Source organism: Lissotriton vulgaris, chromosome 1_2 (genome assembly GCF_964263255.1).
Source record: "Lissotriton vulgaris chromosome 1_2, aLisVul1.2, whole genome shotgun sequence".
NCBI classification, from domain to species: Eukaryota; Metazoa; Chordata; class Amphibia; order Caudata; family Salamandridae; genus Lissotriton; species Lissotriton vulgaris.
Window position 1 is genome coordinate 192,169,595 of NC_141686.1, and position 16,126 is coordinate 192,185,720.

The window sequence follows — 16,126 nt, forward strand, 5'->3', positions numbered from 1 at the left end:
CAGAAATGAGACAATGTTGCTGGGAAACAAAGAAACAGGGAAGAAGAGAATCACATATACGAAAATATACTACACTCTATGGAACATCCCCACAATTCTTGCCAAAAGCGACCACCCTTTGCCAGAAATGAGCGCTTTCTTTCTGTATAAGGAGATCTGGGTAACCTAATCAGCCCTTGTAGGCTTGGGCAATGAACAATATAAAGTGAAACTTGTCTACAAGGGATCCCCGAAACAACTTTGTTTGGGGGATCGCGGATCGTGAGAGAGTCAGCTGCTAATCAATACGGACAGTTTTATGCCACACAAGACTACCTCCATTTGATGTTGGAGTCGATTTGAATGAAGATCAAGTATCTTGGTGAAACCGACAGACGCTGTGGCTACGTGACTTGCCTTTAACTCCTTGCAACACAGCAGCATTGCCTCTTGCTCGTTACTTAAGGTGCTTCCTCTGAAATTTCTACTTGTCCTTATGATGGTCTTATAGACTACTGCTTCAAAGACCGAAACGTCGACCTCTACATCATCTCCTAAGGGATTTATGTTCTTAAGAGTGACATTTGTCAATCTTTGTCCCAAGTTGCTCTTTTTCAAGTCTTGGAGTTGATGTCTGTTATGGTTTGAATTGTTTAATTAATGTATACAGCTTTTCATGACATCTGTTGCTTATGTTTTTATTTATTGTATCCCCTTGAATTAATTTCTGACAGACTAAATACAGAATATATTTTTATATAAATAGGATTATCCGTGTGCTTATTCTTCTTTTTATCTTCTGATTCAAAATTTACTTTACTGTGGTAGTCCTACAGACACTTTTTGTTTGATCTTATGACAAACACATTGATTTACATCAAAAAACGTGATGGTAATACCAGAGAATGAGATAGAAAGGATAGCGATGTCTACTAACCTTGGAAACAAAGAGAAGAACCAGGCCCCAAGGAATGAGCCGTTGCCGCTAACACACAACTCCACCGCCCTTGAAGAGTATTCCCCAGCTCCAAGCGAGTCCCTCTATGAAGTTAACGAAATGAACAAGGTAGATGATATCGACCTTCCCCATCCTCCCTCGAATGCGAGACCTGAGTCCCATAGATCCCTATCCACAAAAACACCCCTTACATCCCATAACATAGGAAGTAATGGGGACACCTCTAATAGAGCCAGAAATCACAACCAAACTAAGGATACTAAGAAAAGATTTGTGGCAATGAGAACAGATCATTCACGGAGAAGAGCAAACTGCAATACCCATCCAGCCAGGTCTATCTCACATAAGAAATCATCCCGAACACAGAAAGAAGTCAAGGAGCTCCAGAAACTCGTAGGAAACCTGGCACAAAACTCGATGAAAGTCTCACAGACAATTGGAAAAATCTGGGAGATGGCAATAAGTACGCACACCAAGGTCTCACACATCCAGAATCTGGTACTCAGACCCAACAGACCTAACAGGACCAAGCCCTTGTCAAATGAAGAAGCTCTGGCCTTACTCCGATCTTATGAACAACCTGCCCGTGGTAGGGAGGAGAATATCAAAACAGTACCTATTGACTCTAATAGAACGTCCAGAAAGAATGACAGGAAAGCAATTCACCAAAACTTACAACATATTCAGCTAACCGCATCCGAATCCGATAATGGAAAACTCGTTAAATCACAGAAACCCCTGAATTGCCTACTACTTAACTGTCGTTCGGCAACTAAACATGCATCAGACATAGCTGCCCTCATCATTAACAAGGAAGTTGACCTGGCCATCCTCACGGAAACATGGCTCAGTGAATCATCATCTCCTACCATGGATCTCTTAATACCACCACAATATAACATTGTCAGGCTAGACAGACCAAGGAATGTGGGAGGAGGCATAGCTTGCATTCACCGTTCAGAGATCGAGGTCTGCCAATTCCAATCTGACCCCCTAGAATCCTGTGAATACCTTGGTATTAATGTGAGAACACCAAATAATCAAAGTTGCAACTTGCATGCATTCTACCACCCACCAGGAGAGAACGCAAAGTTCACAGAGCAACTGATAGAGATCATAACGACCAACTCTAACTCGGATGCAATAACATATTCCTAGGCGACTTTAACCTCCACTGGGACGACGGCAATGACAAACTGTTTAACTCGCTTAAAGACTTCCTCAGTGAGCTAAAACTTACACAAGCATGAAACCAACCCACTCACTCACAAGGAGCGACCTTAGACTGGATTATTTCAAGAAATAAAGAGGCATCAGTCCTCGCAATAGAACCATGTGATTGGTCTGACCATCACGTCATAACATTCGCGATACCTACAATGAAAAAGGGCAGGACCGTGCAACCACGCAAGCTCAAGAAACTGATCCGAGACACAAAAGAGGCTAATATTGAACTACTGGTTGAAAGGTGTGAGAAAGACCTGAAGCCACCCAACAATAAGCAAAATGTCAATGAGCTGACGGCTCACTACATAACCTCGATCGGTAATATTGTCAATGACACCATGCCCCAAAAACTGAAAAAAGTCTCAGAGAAGCCAAAAAATCCTTGGTTTAATGAGTCACTGAACCAGGACAGGCGCAAACTGAGAATGGCCGAAAGGAAATGGAGACAACATCCCTCCTCCCCTGAGCTGAAAGCCCTCAGAAAAATAAGAAACGAATACAACAAAAAGATAATCAACTCCAAAAAAGAATTTATCAGAGCTGAACTGGACAGTGCCATAAACAGACCACGAAAACTCGAGATTTTAAAACAACAGTCAAATAAACTAGCCAAAACGGTTCAAGAGAATACAAAAACTCCCATAAGCTGCGAGGAATTCTCCTCATTTTTCACGGAAAAATCCAAACTGCTAGAAGTTGAACTCACAAATGCAGCAGCTAACCTTATGACCCTTCCTCCACCTAAAAATGAGGCCAATGTGTCAACAGAGGGTCTCCAAACAAAAAATAAGGCAAACTGGGACACATTTGAATTATACGACCAGGGAAAGATCGCCAAAACGCTGGCGGAACTTAGACCGAACAACCACTATCAAGACCCTCTACCGGGAAAGTGTGTAAGAGAAATCAGCCACACTCTAGTTCCGATCTGGACCGAGATAATAAATGCCTCACTTGCACAAGGGACCCTCCCTGACTGCCTAAAAACAGGGCAGGTAGTGCCCATCATCAAAAAACCGACAGCTGATGCAACAGACCCGAATAACTATCGACCAGTGACCAACATCCCTCTACTGGCCAAACTCATTGAGAAATGCGTGCAGGGCCAACTAAGTCAACACATCGCTAAGTTCTCACTACTAGATGATTGCCAATCAGGATTCAGAACAGGGCACAGTACTGAAACTGCGATCCTGCATATTGTCGATGACGCCTTACAAGCCCTAGACCGAAATCAAACATGCCTACTGATCCTCCTAGACCTGTCATCAGCATTTGACACGGTAAAGCACGAAGTACTAATGACCAGGCTACAAGACAGGATGGGTTTGTCCGGAAACGTGCTGAAATGGTTCAACTCTTTCCTACAGAACAAGACTCAGCGATTCCTGGTTAACCAAGCAATCTCTTCCCCGCGCCCCAATGCAATCGGGGTTCCACAAGGCTCAACGTTATCCCCAGATCTATTCAACTTGTATGTAGAACCTCTCACGGAGATCCTTCAAAAATCACAGATATCCTATCATATGTATGCAGACGACACTCAAATATACATAAAGATCGCCTCCCTTGAGGACATTGACCTAATGAACAAGACACTAAAGAGAGCTTTGCGATGGTTAACAATGAACCATCTGAAACTAAACGCCCAGAAAACAGAATTCCTGCTAATTTCACCGACAAGGATCCAATCTGAAGTTAAGGAATGGACTAAATTGGTGACGGCGCTAAATTGCACCCCAACCCTAGTTAACTCAGCCAAATCACTAGGAATTACGCTAGATGAGAACCTCGACATGAAAGACCATATTAACTCAATGGCCAAGAGCGCCCGCTTCCACTTGAATTACTTAAGAAAACTGAAACCCTTTATCTCAGAGACGGATCTAAAACTGGCTATCCAATCACTAGTTATCTCGAAGATCGAATACGGCTGCACCACATTAGCTGGCCTACCGAAAACATCCACAGCACCACTAAAAGCCTGCCTCAACGCAGCGGCTAGACTCATTATGGGAACGAAGAAATTCGATCACATATCTCCTCACCTGAAAGCACTAAACTGGCTACCTTACGAGGCCAGAATTCAAATGAAGATGGCCTGTATTACACATAAAGCGGTTCACTACAACATGCCTAGATACCTAGCCAAGAAACTTAAGCTATCAGGAGGTAACAGACCAACTAGAAGCGCAAAAGAGTTGCTATTGGGACCAGCCTTTTTCCACAAGATGAAGACCTACAACCGAGCATTCTCCGGAGCTGCCCCCAGAATCTGGAACTCACTCCCTCCAAACATCAGGAAGATTCAAAATACAGTAACATTCAAACGAGAACTGAAGAGCCACTTGATGAGTAAATACCCTACATAGAGAAACCTACGGATTACTGGGATGATCATTTACGCTAACAGAGGGTTGTCCTCTTCATGAAAAATTGGAAGATCAATATCTGATAATTGACTGTTTCCATGTTCAAGCCGAGGCTAGACACGTTACTGCTACCTCATATACTTGTGAACTTATATCTATATCTCACAGACAAAACTATATAACCTCTACCTCACTTTATTTATTTATCCATATTATCCTTGATATGCACTGGAATGCCTTATAACCCTACCTCACCGAGCTTGGATTGTTACCATGACACAAGCTAAGCCTTGTTCGCCACCTAATGCTAATTGCACAGACATTAGGAATATATATATCTAATCACGTCCATACAGTTTATTGCCTTCTACCTCATATCTATTTTGTTGTTATTACTGCTATTATAATGTCTATCTGTAATTCTTTCCTTGTTAAGCGCTCTGATACCCACGGATCTTGTCCGCGCTATACAAAACACTATAAATAAAATAAAATAAAATAAAATAAATAATCATAACATTTGATCACAAAGAAAATCGCTTGTAGACAATTTTCACTTTATATTGTTCTTTCTGTATAAGCATTTACTACCATGTGTACACTGTACCATGAAGGCCTCACTGGATTTGTTGGGATTCCAGAAGATGTCCCTTTTGTTTCCGGGTGCGTGACCAGCCAGGACAGTACACAGTTGTGTGGGTGGCATGAGCTATAAGCTGCGCCCTTGTTTCTGTTCCTCCAAAAAACAACCGACAACAGCACCGTTTATTATGAGAACCATCCTGCTTGTCCGTAAAGCGAAGTGAGCGCCGCGACCAAATAGTGGGTTCTTGGCTGGCTCACGAGAAGTAACCTGCAACCTGCTTCATTGTGCTGTGAAGCGGCACACACTATTGCTAAATAAAACCACTCATATCCTTATATGAATAAATGTTTCAAGAGTAATGCCCAAGTCAGTGGCAACACCCTCCTACTACACCTGAGTGCCTTGCCTGTTTACGTAACCATCTATCAATGAAGATGCATGCCCAGAATAATTTTTTTAATATACCGCTTTATTTTACGGTTTTGCGGCTTTTTAGCACTGCTAAAAATGTGTCATTTTCCTCCTACTAAATGGGACTCATTTAGATGCAGAGTTGGGATCACTGTGAATCAAGCTAGGAAGCTGCAAGCAGACTTCCGTTGTAGGCGCATTAACCTATCAGGATATTTTACCTGCAACAATTGAGGGTATCTGCATTCGACTATATCCCAACTCCCTTCTGAAATGTATTGTTCTCAGTTAAGGAAAAAAAATTGAAAATGCCTTGTTCAGACCAACTTTTTACCTACAATAGGGCAGTCACGGCCGGCATGACGGGCGGGTTGGGATGGATATGGGGTCGTCGCGGGCGGGGGGGAGACGGGAGGGGTTCATTAAAAAAAATACATAAAATAAAACTTACACTCCTGTGCCCCCTGAGCTTCTGGATGGGTCCCACTCCCGATTTCCACCGTCCTCCGTTTTCCTATTACTGCAGGCAGCTCTCATCATCATCACAGGAAAGTCAGCCTCCCTCCCCTCCGCCTATCACAAAGCTGCAATAGCAGCGTTGTGATTGGTGAGGCCCAGTGGGAAAGCGCTCCAGACTGGCCGGAGAAAAAGGGAGAGTGGGAGGTTCTGCTTGAAGGCAGGGGGGGAGTGGCTTGCCCACTGTTGTGGGTACTGACTGTTTGGTAGGCCCCAGGGCCCGCAATAACTTTGATGTTAATTATCTTCATCATGGGTTCCAGAGTGGGCTGTTTTGTGATTTTAAACATTATTTTGGAAAGCAAATTGCAAAGATGCAGTTCATGGTCTCAGTGAGTTGAGATATTTGGGTGACCTCCTTTATCATTCAGCCAACACACAACAATGTGTTTGATTTGGTCAAGTGATGATTATTCAGAAACCAGGCACCTTGTTTTTTCCTTTTTCTGCCAAATATTATGATGTTTGTTTTTTCGAGGTTAATTGTCATCGCATTTAAAGTACTGCGTTTATATTGTGTACTGATCAATCTTTGTGGCCCCGTCACAATTTCACGTAAAAGGACTACATGTTCTGCATAGAGGAGTGTAGTTATTGACTGATTCACTAGTTTTAGTGAATGACTGTGTTGTATTCTCATTTAGTATTACTTGCTTCTTTCTCCTTTAAGTCATTTGTTCCATTTAGATTCTTAGCGTGCTGATGTTCTGTGTAATGCTTCTTGTGGGCAGTTACTTGCTAGTCTTGGTGGGAGCACCAACTACTCTCTGTTACTCACAATAAACATCCTTATTTTATATATATACCTTTTGGTACCAGCCTACTTCCTTTACTACAGACTGACAAAGGAGTCCAGTGCTGATGCCAAGTCACACACATGCAGATTCAAGAGTGCCAAGGCTGATATGCACCCTTGTTAGATGCTGGGTTCAGTTTTTATTGTAATTGAAGTATTAGTTCCTAGTTTTACTCTGGCCCACGTATCAGAGTATAACAATTGAATGCCACTTAAAAGTGGTGCTGGTATTTGCCAGGCTGTGACTTTGGACCAAAGCAACTGTCAGTTTCCCTGATCAAAGGCCTTGCTATGATCTATAAAACAGCATTATAGAAGCTCTCCTTTCCTTATTTGTTTTACAACAAGCATCATGATGGCTACAAGGTTATCAGATGCGCCAATAAAGCTCTAAAGCCGGTTTGGTTGAAGGGTATCAGATGGCTAGAATTTTCCAAAGCATTAAGATCTTCCAAGACGAGTGAGGCAAAATATTTGGCTTCGACATCCAGAAGTAGCTGTCAGGGGATATGACTAGGCCTTTTTTATAGATGAGGTGCAAACCTGAGCCTTGCCAAGATGACAGGATGGATTTGGTGACCATACATGTTATAGAGAGCTTTCCCAGTGATGTGGAATAAAACGCTGCGTCCTGTTTGTAGAGTGACACAGGAATACGGTTGGGGCCAGGGGCTCCGTCAGCTCTGCTTTTATGAATCAATTTGTTGATTCTTGTGGTTGTGAAGGTTATTGTGCATTGAAGAATTTGCCTCCTCCGTACTTTTGTCCTCTGAGTTTTGCCAGCTGTTGATGGTTTGCAAATTAAGGTGTTTTGTTGAATCACTCTACAGTGAGCTAATGTGTGTGAACCAGATAACGTTGTTCCCATTTACACTAGAAATTTCCGATCCCCTGCGGAGGCGGTTGAGGATGACCCAAAACTCTTTTGAGCTTTTGGTATGACAGGCCAGGAAAATTTCCAATCAGAACCGATTCCTAATAGTTTTCTTTTGCTTGCCAAATTTGTTTGTTGATGTGCGTGTGCGTGTGTGAAAGAGAAACAGAGATAGAGAGAGAGAGAGATAAGGAATTTGTGTACATGTGTATGAGTGAGAAAGAAAGAGAATAAAGAAAAAGTATGAAAGGGGGATTGGGGAAACAACGCAGCTCAAACAATTAAGAGAGTCATATATACTGGTTGTACTTTAGTATCATATATCGTCTGTGAATTAATATACTGCTGAAAGTAGTTAATTTTTGGTGGACCTGTGTTTAGTATACTTTGTATGAATTTCCTACAGTAAAATGTATGGTAACTTTTATGTGTCCTTTCAGAGCATTATAAAACCTCCCTGGAAAACAGTCACCTCACACTTTCAATCGAAAGTGATGACATACAAAAAAGGTAAGGTACGGGAGAAGATATACAGCAGGTACTGGGCACATGTAAGGTATACACAACTTTTAAATGATTAGGTCGGTTGAGACAAAAACAATGGACACCGGTTTGTATGGTGAAGACAATATATTAAACTTTAGATACGTCTTCTTTCTTTTGAATGTTTACAGAACGCCAGCCGACACGTGTTTCATCAACAGGGCAATGCCTGTGACTCATGAGGGCGGTAGATCCGGTGATTAGGAACAAATCAAATGCTGCATGTCTCGTCGGGCGGAAAGTGATCTCCTGATCACTTTCCGCCCGACGAGACATGCAGCCACATCGATTTTCCAGGAGATAAAGCGTCAGTCGTACCCGACTGTGCGAGCAAGTTATCCGTCACTCCTATGACTCTTGCCCTCTACTTCAACATCGTGATTTGTTCCTAAACCGGATCTATCGCCCTGATGAGTCACAGGCATTGCCCTGTTGATGAAACACCTGTTGGCTGGCGTTCAACATTCAAAAGAAAGAAGATGTATATAAAGTTTAATATATTGTCTTCACCATACAAAACGGTGTCCATTGTTTTTGTCTCAACCGACCTAATCACTTAAAAGTTGTGTATACCTTACGTGTGCCCAGTACCTGCTGTATATTTTGTGTGGTGTTCTGGCTTCGTTTGCCAGACTGCCTCTGAGAGGCTTCAGGGTTTCCCTCTTTACTGGTAGCACCGTCCTACGCCTGTTCTTTGTGTCCATCACTGCATACCCTAACTGCACTGTGTGAACGCCCTTACTGTACAATCCAAACCCTTAGTAGAACTTCCTACGGGAGAAGAGAAGATATGTTGGCTCATGTTGCTTTTCGGAAAACATCTGTCTTAAGTAAAATCATGCTTTAGGTCAGATTTACACACTTCTGGTTGCAAAAAAAGTCCAAATGTTCAACCATTTTTGTGACCAGAAACTTATTTTGCAAACTGACCTATCTACTATTAAGCCAAAGTCAAAGTCAAAAAGGCTTTATTTCGATAAAAAGGTATCATAAAAGCTGCACATATATCACAGATACATCAAGTTTAAAAGCAAAAAGCAAACATGGACATACAGTAAAAGTTTAACCCAATAGAAAAAATTGGTTAAAAATTTTACAAATTTACGAAACAGTTCATTTGGCAGTCAATTTAAAAAGAGAATTAAACAGTTGATTTTAGCCTTTTAGTTCGAATGGACCAGGCCCATGATAAAAATGTGGCTAGGGCGCAAGCATAGATGGCACGACTGTCAGACATTAATATCCGAATTGCGGCCATGTGGCTCCTAGTGCCCAGCTCCCGGCATAAGTTTTTGAGCCAAACCCTCCTAGGAAGGGCATACTCTCCGCATTCAAACATAAAATGTGCCACTGTCTCTGGTTTATCTAGGCATGCTGGGCAAAGCTCTATAGACTGTGGAGGGGATTTCCAGCGTGAAGTAAAAGAATACAAAGGAAGAGTTCCTGCTCTGAATTTGAAGTACAAAGCCCTATCAAAGGTACACTTCCCGTTTTGGTTGGTCCTTAAACTTCAAGAAGTCCTCCGTAAGTCTGCCCATAGTAGTGCTAGTGTTCCTTTGTAGCAAAATCCAGTCCCAATAAAGTTTCTTAAGAGTTGACTTCGGGGGTGAGGTTCTGTTTGCCCACGCTTCGTTTAAGCCCAGATTTAGTAACAATGTCTTCATATCTCTCAACCATTTGATTTTATGCCACCCCGGTAATAACATGATTTCTGCTACACCTTGCGCATATTTACTAAGTTCTTCCACACGCCACAGACGTGCCCATAGCAAAAGTGGGCATAATCTTGCAAGGTCATCAATTGGGTAACAACCTAGGTCCAACATTAGCGGGACCGTGGGAGTACCCTGAGGGAGTGACATAATCGCTCTGCAAAATTTCTTCTCGGATCTTGGTAAATCGTCAGTGATGGATGAACCCCAAAGTTCTGCCCCATAGAGAGCAGAACTAACCCCTTTGGCCGAATAGATCTCGAGGACTGCAGCTATTGGTCTTATTGTACAGGAGCGTTGTTCTTTCAGGAGAGCTCCTGTTATCCTCTTATGAGTTAACAGCATTTTGTCCAAATGAGGGGTCCATTCCATTTTATGAGAGAGGCGAATACCAAGATAGTCGAAGACTTCTACCCTCTCCAGAGGTTTAGCATTCAGGGTAGGAGAGCGGACTGTTTTTTTAGGAGGATTCAACACAAGGTATTTTGTCTTGCTTGTGTTGATTTCCAGGCCTCGTTTGGAGCAGAAGGATTGAAAGTTATTTAGGAGCCTTTGGAGGCCTATTGGGGTTTTTGATATTAAAAGCGTATCATCCGCGAAGAGGAGGGTGGGTATGCGTTCGCCAGCCAGGGATGGTTCATCTGAAGGATGTTCCCGGAGATGCTCAACCACCCCATTGATGTAAAGGGAAAAGAGGGTGGGAGCTAACACGCATCCCTGGCGGACACCTCTCTCAACCAGGATACTGCTTGTTTTTTCCCCCCCTGGGCCCCACCTAATCTGGGCAAAGCTATTTTCATGTAGCCTAACGAGTAAGGATAGTAGGTAGTGGGGCAACCCCATATCTGCCAATACACTCCATAGGGTCTCCCTAGGTACAAGGTCAAAGGCAGTCTTTAAATCGATGAATGTGAGGTAAAGACTGCCCTTGCCTATAACCACGACTTTCCAATACACCATCATTAATCTAAAAGCTTGTTCAATTGTCCCGGTGCCCACTCTAAAACCCGCCTGGTAATCAGAAAGGATTATATTTTCTTCTACCCAGTCTAGTATTCTGACCAGTAGAACCTTGCCAACTACTTTTTGACTAATGTCTAACAGGCTAATGGGCCTAACGTTTGATGGATCTTCTCTGGGGCCTTTTTTATAAATAGGGACCATCTCTGCCCCTTTCCACGAAGAGGGGATAGGGGCGCCCCCTACAGATGGCGACAAGTAGGGAACAAATCAGTTTCCCCCTCTTCGGGATGTCAAATCTCAAAAGGTCGCCAGGAATACCGTCCGGGCCAGCAGCTTTTTGAGGGATGATAGTGCCTATTGCATATTCCACTTCTTTAATTGTAAAGTCGAAATCTTTAGGATGGGTGTCCCAAATTGGAGGAAACGATAGTGGAGCCACGACCCCCCCTTCAGGATCACTGGAAGCAATGGGAGTAAGATGATCATCTTGGCGGGTGTAGAGCTTTGAGAAATGTTTAACCCACGCCTGACTTGGAATATTACAAGTAATCAAGTCACTATCTGGCCTATTTCTAGCTCTTATGGTGTCCCAAAAACATTTTGAATCTTTCTTGGAGCTAGCTTCTTTAAGGGTAAACCAATAGGCCTCTTCCCACTCCTTTTTTGCTTGTACCAGTGTTCTCTTGTGCTCTTTCCTGGCTATCTGTATCAGGGGTTGGGATTTGCCTTTAACGGCCTCAATTAGGCGAGTCTTAGCTTTCCTACATGCTGTGATGTACCAGTCATGCATCCCCTTGGTTTTGTGCTGGGACGTATTCCTCCCTGCGGAGCCCTTTACCCAAAAAGCTTCGCCTATAACCTTGACAGCAGCTTCAAAAATGGATGTTGCCTTATCCGCTAACGTGGCTAAGTCGATGTTATCAAGCTCTGTTTGTGAGGCCATAAGAACCTCGTCTATATTAGAAAGTTTGTCAGCATTACTGGCAACTTTATTCCACTTTAAGCGTCTTCCGCAAGAGGAGACAGTAACCTTGTGTATACATTTGGATGGTGCTGATAATGCACCATTGGACAGAGGGATTCGTGATAATTAGGGAAAGCGAATTATGGTCACTCTCCACAGTCGGTGTAACTACCATATCTTCGACCAGACTCCAGAGCTTTAAGTCCAACAGAATATAGTCAATCCTCGAGGTATGACCAACTCCGTTGAACGTAGGAGCACCCATCCGGTCGGAAGATGTACTGCCATTAGTGGCTCTTAGCCCAAACTCTAAGGTCAGTGCATTTAACTGCACTGCACTACGGGTCCAACGCTTAATCGGAGGGATGGAGAGTGAGGGAATACCCCATCTACTATCTTCTTCACCCAGGTCAGGGATACCATCCAAGGGAAGTGGCTCGTAAGTGCAATTAAAATAGCCTGCTACTAGGGTATGATCAGCTTCTTTATGGTCCCTAAGCTGCACCTCGAGATCAGATATTACAGATGAGGTGCACCCATTTTTTGTGCCTCTAGCATAGACGTTATAAAGAACTAGAGACAAACCTCTGCAGGGGTTGGACAAAGAAATACCTAGGATATCTGGGTTGTATATCTGCTTAGATGTTATTCGGCAGTTAAGGGAAATGCTTACCCAGATAATGAGGCCCCCCGAGGGGCGCCCCTTCCCATGGCTGGGTTTCTCAGCTGGGACAAAGTAGGTTACGAACCCAACCCGGTGGAGTGGTTCAGTACTCCAGGTCTCCTGAAACATGCAGATCTTATGTGATTCAACCAAATCACTCCACTCGGGCAGATCCAATTTCCTATGGATGCCCGCGAGGTTCCAGCTAAGGATTTTTATTTTTTCCTTGGTGGTTTCTCCTCTAGTGCCAATAATGTCGCTATGACTTTGAGGTTCTGTACGTTCCCTCTCTAGAACAGAAGATGTTAACTGAATCTGGCTAGTGGCCATCGTAGTTGGAAGATTAGGGCATATCGAATATGATGTAACTTGAGAACCGTCCTCCTCACCCCTGTTGGTGTCCAGATGTAAGAAGGAAGTTTCATCAAAGGTAAGTCAGTCTACCTCATCAAGAGCGCAGAATCTATTCCAGTGGGCAAACTGGGATACAAAGGGGTCAAATGGAGGAGGTGGTCCTTGCCATGGTTGCTGCCACTGATGGATAGTATGTTGTGGAGCGTGTGTATACCTTCTATTGATTGGAAAACTGAATCTACTATTAAGCAGATTCACAAAATTAGGGATTGGAGTGGTTTGCAGATGGACCTATCTCTTTAATATTTGTAAGGTAAGTTTCAAATGCCAGCTCCCTACCATTGGTTATCGGTAAGGGTCAGCAGACCATCAAGCAGCATATTACAGGAAATATGGATGCTTTAATATGGGAGTCAGTAACTTTTCACTTGCTTGTGAACAGAATTGCAGTTTCAAACCATTGCTACATATGGTATGGTTTCACAATTTGGAAGGGACATGCTATACAACATTCCTCTTTCAAATGGAGAATGGAGTTGATAAGCTCGAGTCCTAAAATGGGTCAAGTATTTAAGAAATACATTTTTGGAGTCCAATTATGTGGATTGAATTGTTTGAGATGGCGACATAGCTTAGTACATCTAGCCTTTGTTCCATACCTGCTCTTGCAAGAGTGGTCATGTCCTTCTGCATGAGAACCTTGATCAAAGAGGTCTTTGAACACTGCTGGTATATTTGCATTCTAATGGGTGGATACAATACAGTCTGTCTGAGGAGAGAGTGAGCTTGTAGACAAAGAGACTAATTTAGCAATAGGGATGAAGTATCAAACATAACATAGAAAACTATATATGTAATACATAATAAGAATAAAAGTCACTCACCTTGAAGATGTCATGTACTCCTATCCAGTAGGATCCTTTGTTGTAAGGATCCACTGTTTTCCCCATCAGAACAAATATAAAATCATTTTCTTCTTCGCTGTGAATGGAGGCCAAGTGAGAATAGTAGGAGAGACATATTGACTTGAGAAGAAAAACAAAATGTACATCAGATTAGACACTGGGGCTGGCACCTGATTCTATAATGTAGTGTTATGTTATAATACAATGATAATTCTTGACTTTAATACTCAGCCAGAAAGTCAGATATGCTGCATTGAGTGAGAGGAGAAGCAGCACCATACTGATGAAGATTTGGTGCTCTCTTCCAAAAGATCTGATGAACTTGTAGGCAGCCAAGAACCTCATATACACTTTTGCATCATAATGCAAAGCTATGTGTGTAATGTCTAACATAGATTTTGTACTGGAAGGGTACTCTCACAGTACAAAATGCTACCCTTTGACATACTTTGCATATGTGCTATATAGTACAGCACAAACAGAATTTTTTAAAAATATGGAAGATGATAACCACATGTAAACATGTCATAATGATACAAGAGGCCTGGAGTTTTTTCTTAAACATAGGGAGATGGAATGTGAATCAGCAGACAGTCTGGTAGAATACTTCCAACACTTAACACTGATTGTATATGACGTCTTTAATTTTCAATATCTTACATTATCACAAACAGTGGAGCTCGCACAGTACAAAATTCATTTCCACTGTGTAGCAATACTGATAGCTACTGGATTTTATTGATAAGAGATTACAAAATGCAAGATATTGATTCCATCTTAAGTCACGGTACTATATAATGTAGTTCAAGAGGACTGGAATATGCTTTGCAAACATTACCATGGAGAAAGTGGCAGGGCTTTTTGTTTACATTATGTCTGCCACCAGGGTGATGGGTTTACAAAAAGGGGGTGGTGATGAACAGAGTGTCTGAGTTAAACAGACCACTCTTACCCAGTCCAAAGATCAGGGCTTGATCCATCACCATTATTTATCTCACTGCCCCATCCCAGCTCAGAACCTGGCTATATGCAAATCAGTTGTCCCTGGCCCAGTGCATCATGGGAACAGGGCAGACTAAACTACCAAGCCAATTCTTCACCAGAAAGGAGACAAGCTACCGGGGACCGGTTTCTGGCATTTCAGCCTTCTTCGGCCCGGCTTGCTTGAATCCTGATGGAGCAGTGAGAAAGGGACTCATGTCTGAGTATACCCTGCCACACCTATAGTGGCCAAAAACGATTTACAAAAAGGGGGTGGTGATGAACAGAGTGTCTGAGTTAAACAGACCACTCTTACCCAGTCCAAAGATCAGGGCTTGATCCATCACCGTTATTTATCTCACTGCCCCATCCCAGCTCAGAACCTGGCTATATGCAAATCAGTCTGTCCCTGGCCCAGTGCATCATGGGAACAGGGCAGACTAAACTACCAAGCCAATTCTTCACCAGAAAGGAGACAAGCTACCGGGGACCGGTTTCTGGCATTTCAGCCTTCTTCGGCCCGGCTTGCTTGAATCCTGATGGAGCAGTGAGAAAGGGACCCATGTCTGAGTATACCCTGCCACACCTATAGTGGCCAAAAACGATTTACAAAAAGGGGGTGGTGATGAACAGAGTGTCTGAGTTAAACAGACCACTCTTACCCAGTCCAAAGATCAGGGCTTGATCCATCACCGTTATTTATCTCACTGCCCCATCCCAGCTCAGAACCTGGCTATATGCAAATCAGTCTGTCCCTGGCCCAGTGCATCATGGGAACAGGGCAGACTAAACTACCAAGCCAATTCTTCACCAGAAAGGAGACAAGCTACCGGGGACCGGTTTCTGGCATTTCAGCCTTCTTCGGCCCGGCTTGCTTGAATCCTGATGGAGCAGTGAGAAAGGGACTCATGTCTGAGTATACCCTGCCACACCTATAGTGGCCAAAAACGATTTGCAAAAAGGGGGTGGTGATGAACAGAGTGTCTGAGTTAAACAGACCACTCTTACCCAGTCCAAAGATCAGGGCTTGATCCATCACCGTTATTTATCTCACTGCCCCATCCCAGCTCAGAACCTGGCTATATGCAAATCAGTCTGTCCCTGGCCCAGTGCATCATGGGAACAGGGCAGACTAAACTACCAAGCCAATTCTTCACCAGAAAGGAGACAAGCTACCGGGGACCGGTTTCTGGCATTTCAGCCTTCTTCGGCCCGGCTTGCTTGAATCCTGATGGAGCAGTGAGAAAGGGACTCATGTCTGAGTATACCCTGCCACACCTATAGTGGCCAAAAACGATTTACAAAAAGGGGGTGGTGATGA

The 16,126-nt window shown here is 43.2% G+C and overlaps 1 protein-coding gene across 2 annotated transcripts in view; it reads right to left on the bottom strand.

Moving 5' to 3' along the window:
- LOC147734889 (alpha-N-acetylgalactosamine-specific lectin-like) overlaps nt 1-16,126 on the bottom strand; it is a 123,782-nt gene that overhangs the window by 59,469 nt on the left and 48,187 nt on the right. For both annotated transcript variants that reach the window (XR_015307609.1, XM_086953667.1), the window contains exon 4: nt 13,804-13,944. Coding sequence is in view for 1 of the 2 variants with exons in the window: in XM_086953667.1 (XP_086809793.1) it covers nt 13,804-13,944 (141 nt within the window). In the remaining variant the exon portion in view is untranslated. The remainder of the gene's footprint in view (nt 1-13,803; nt 13,945-16,126) is intronic.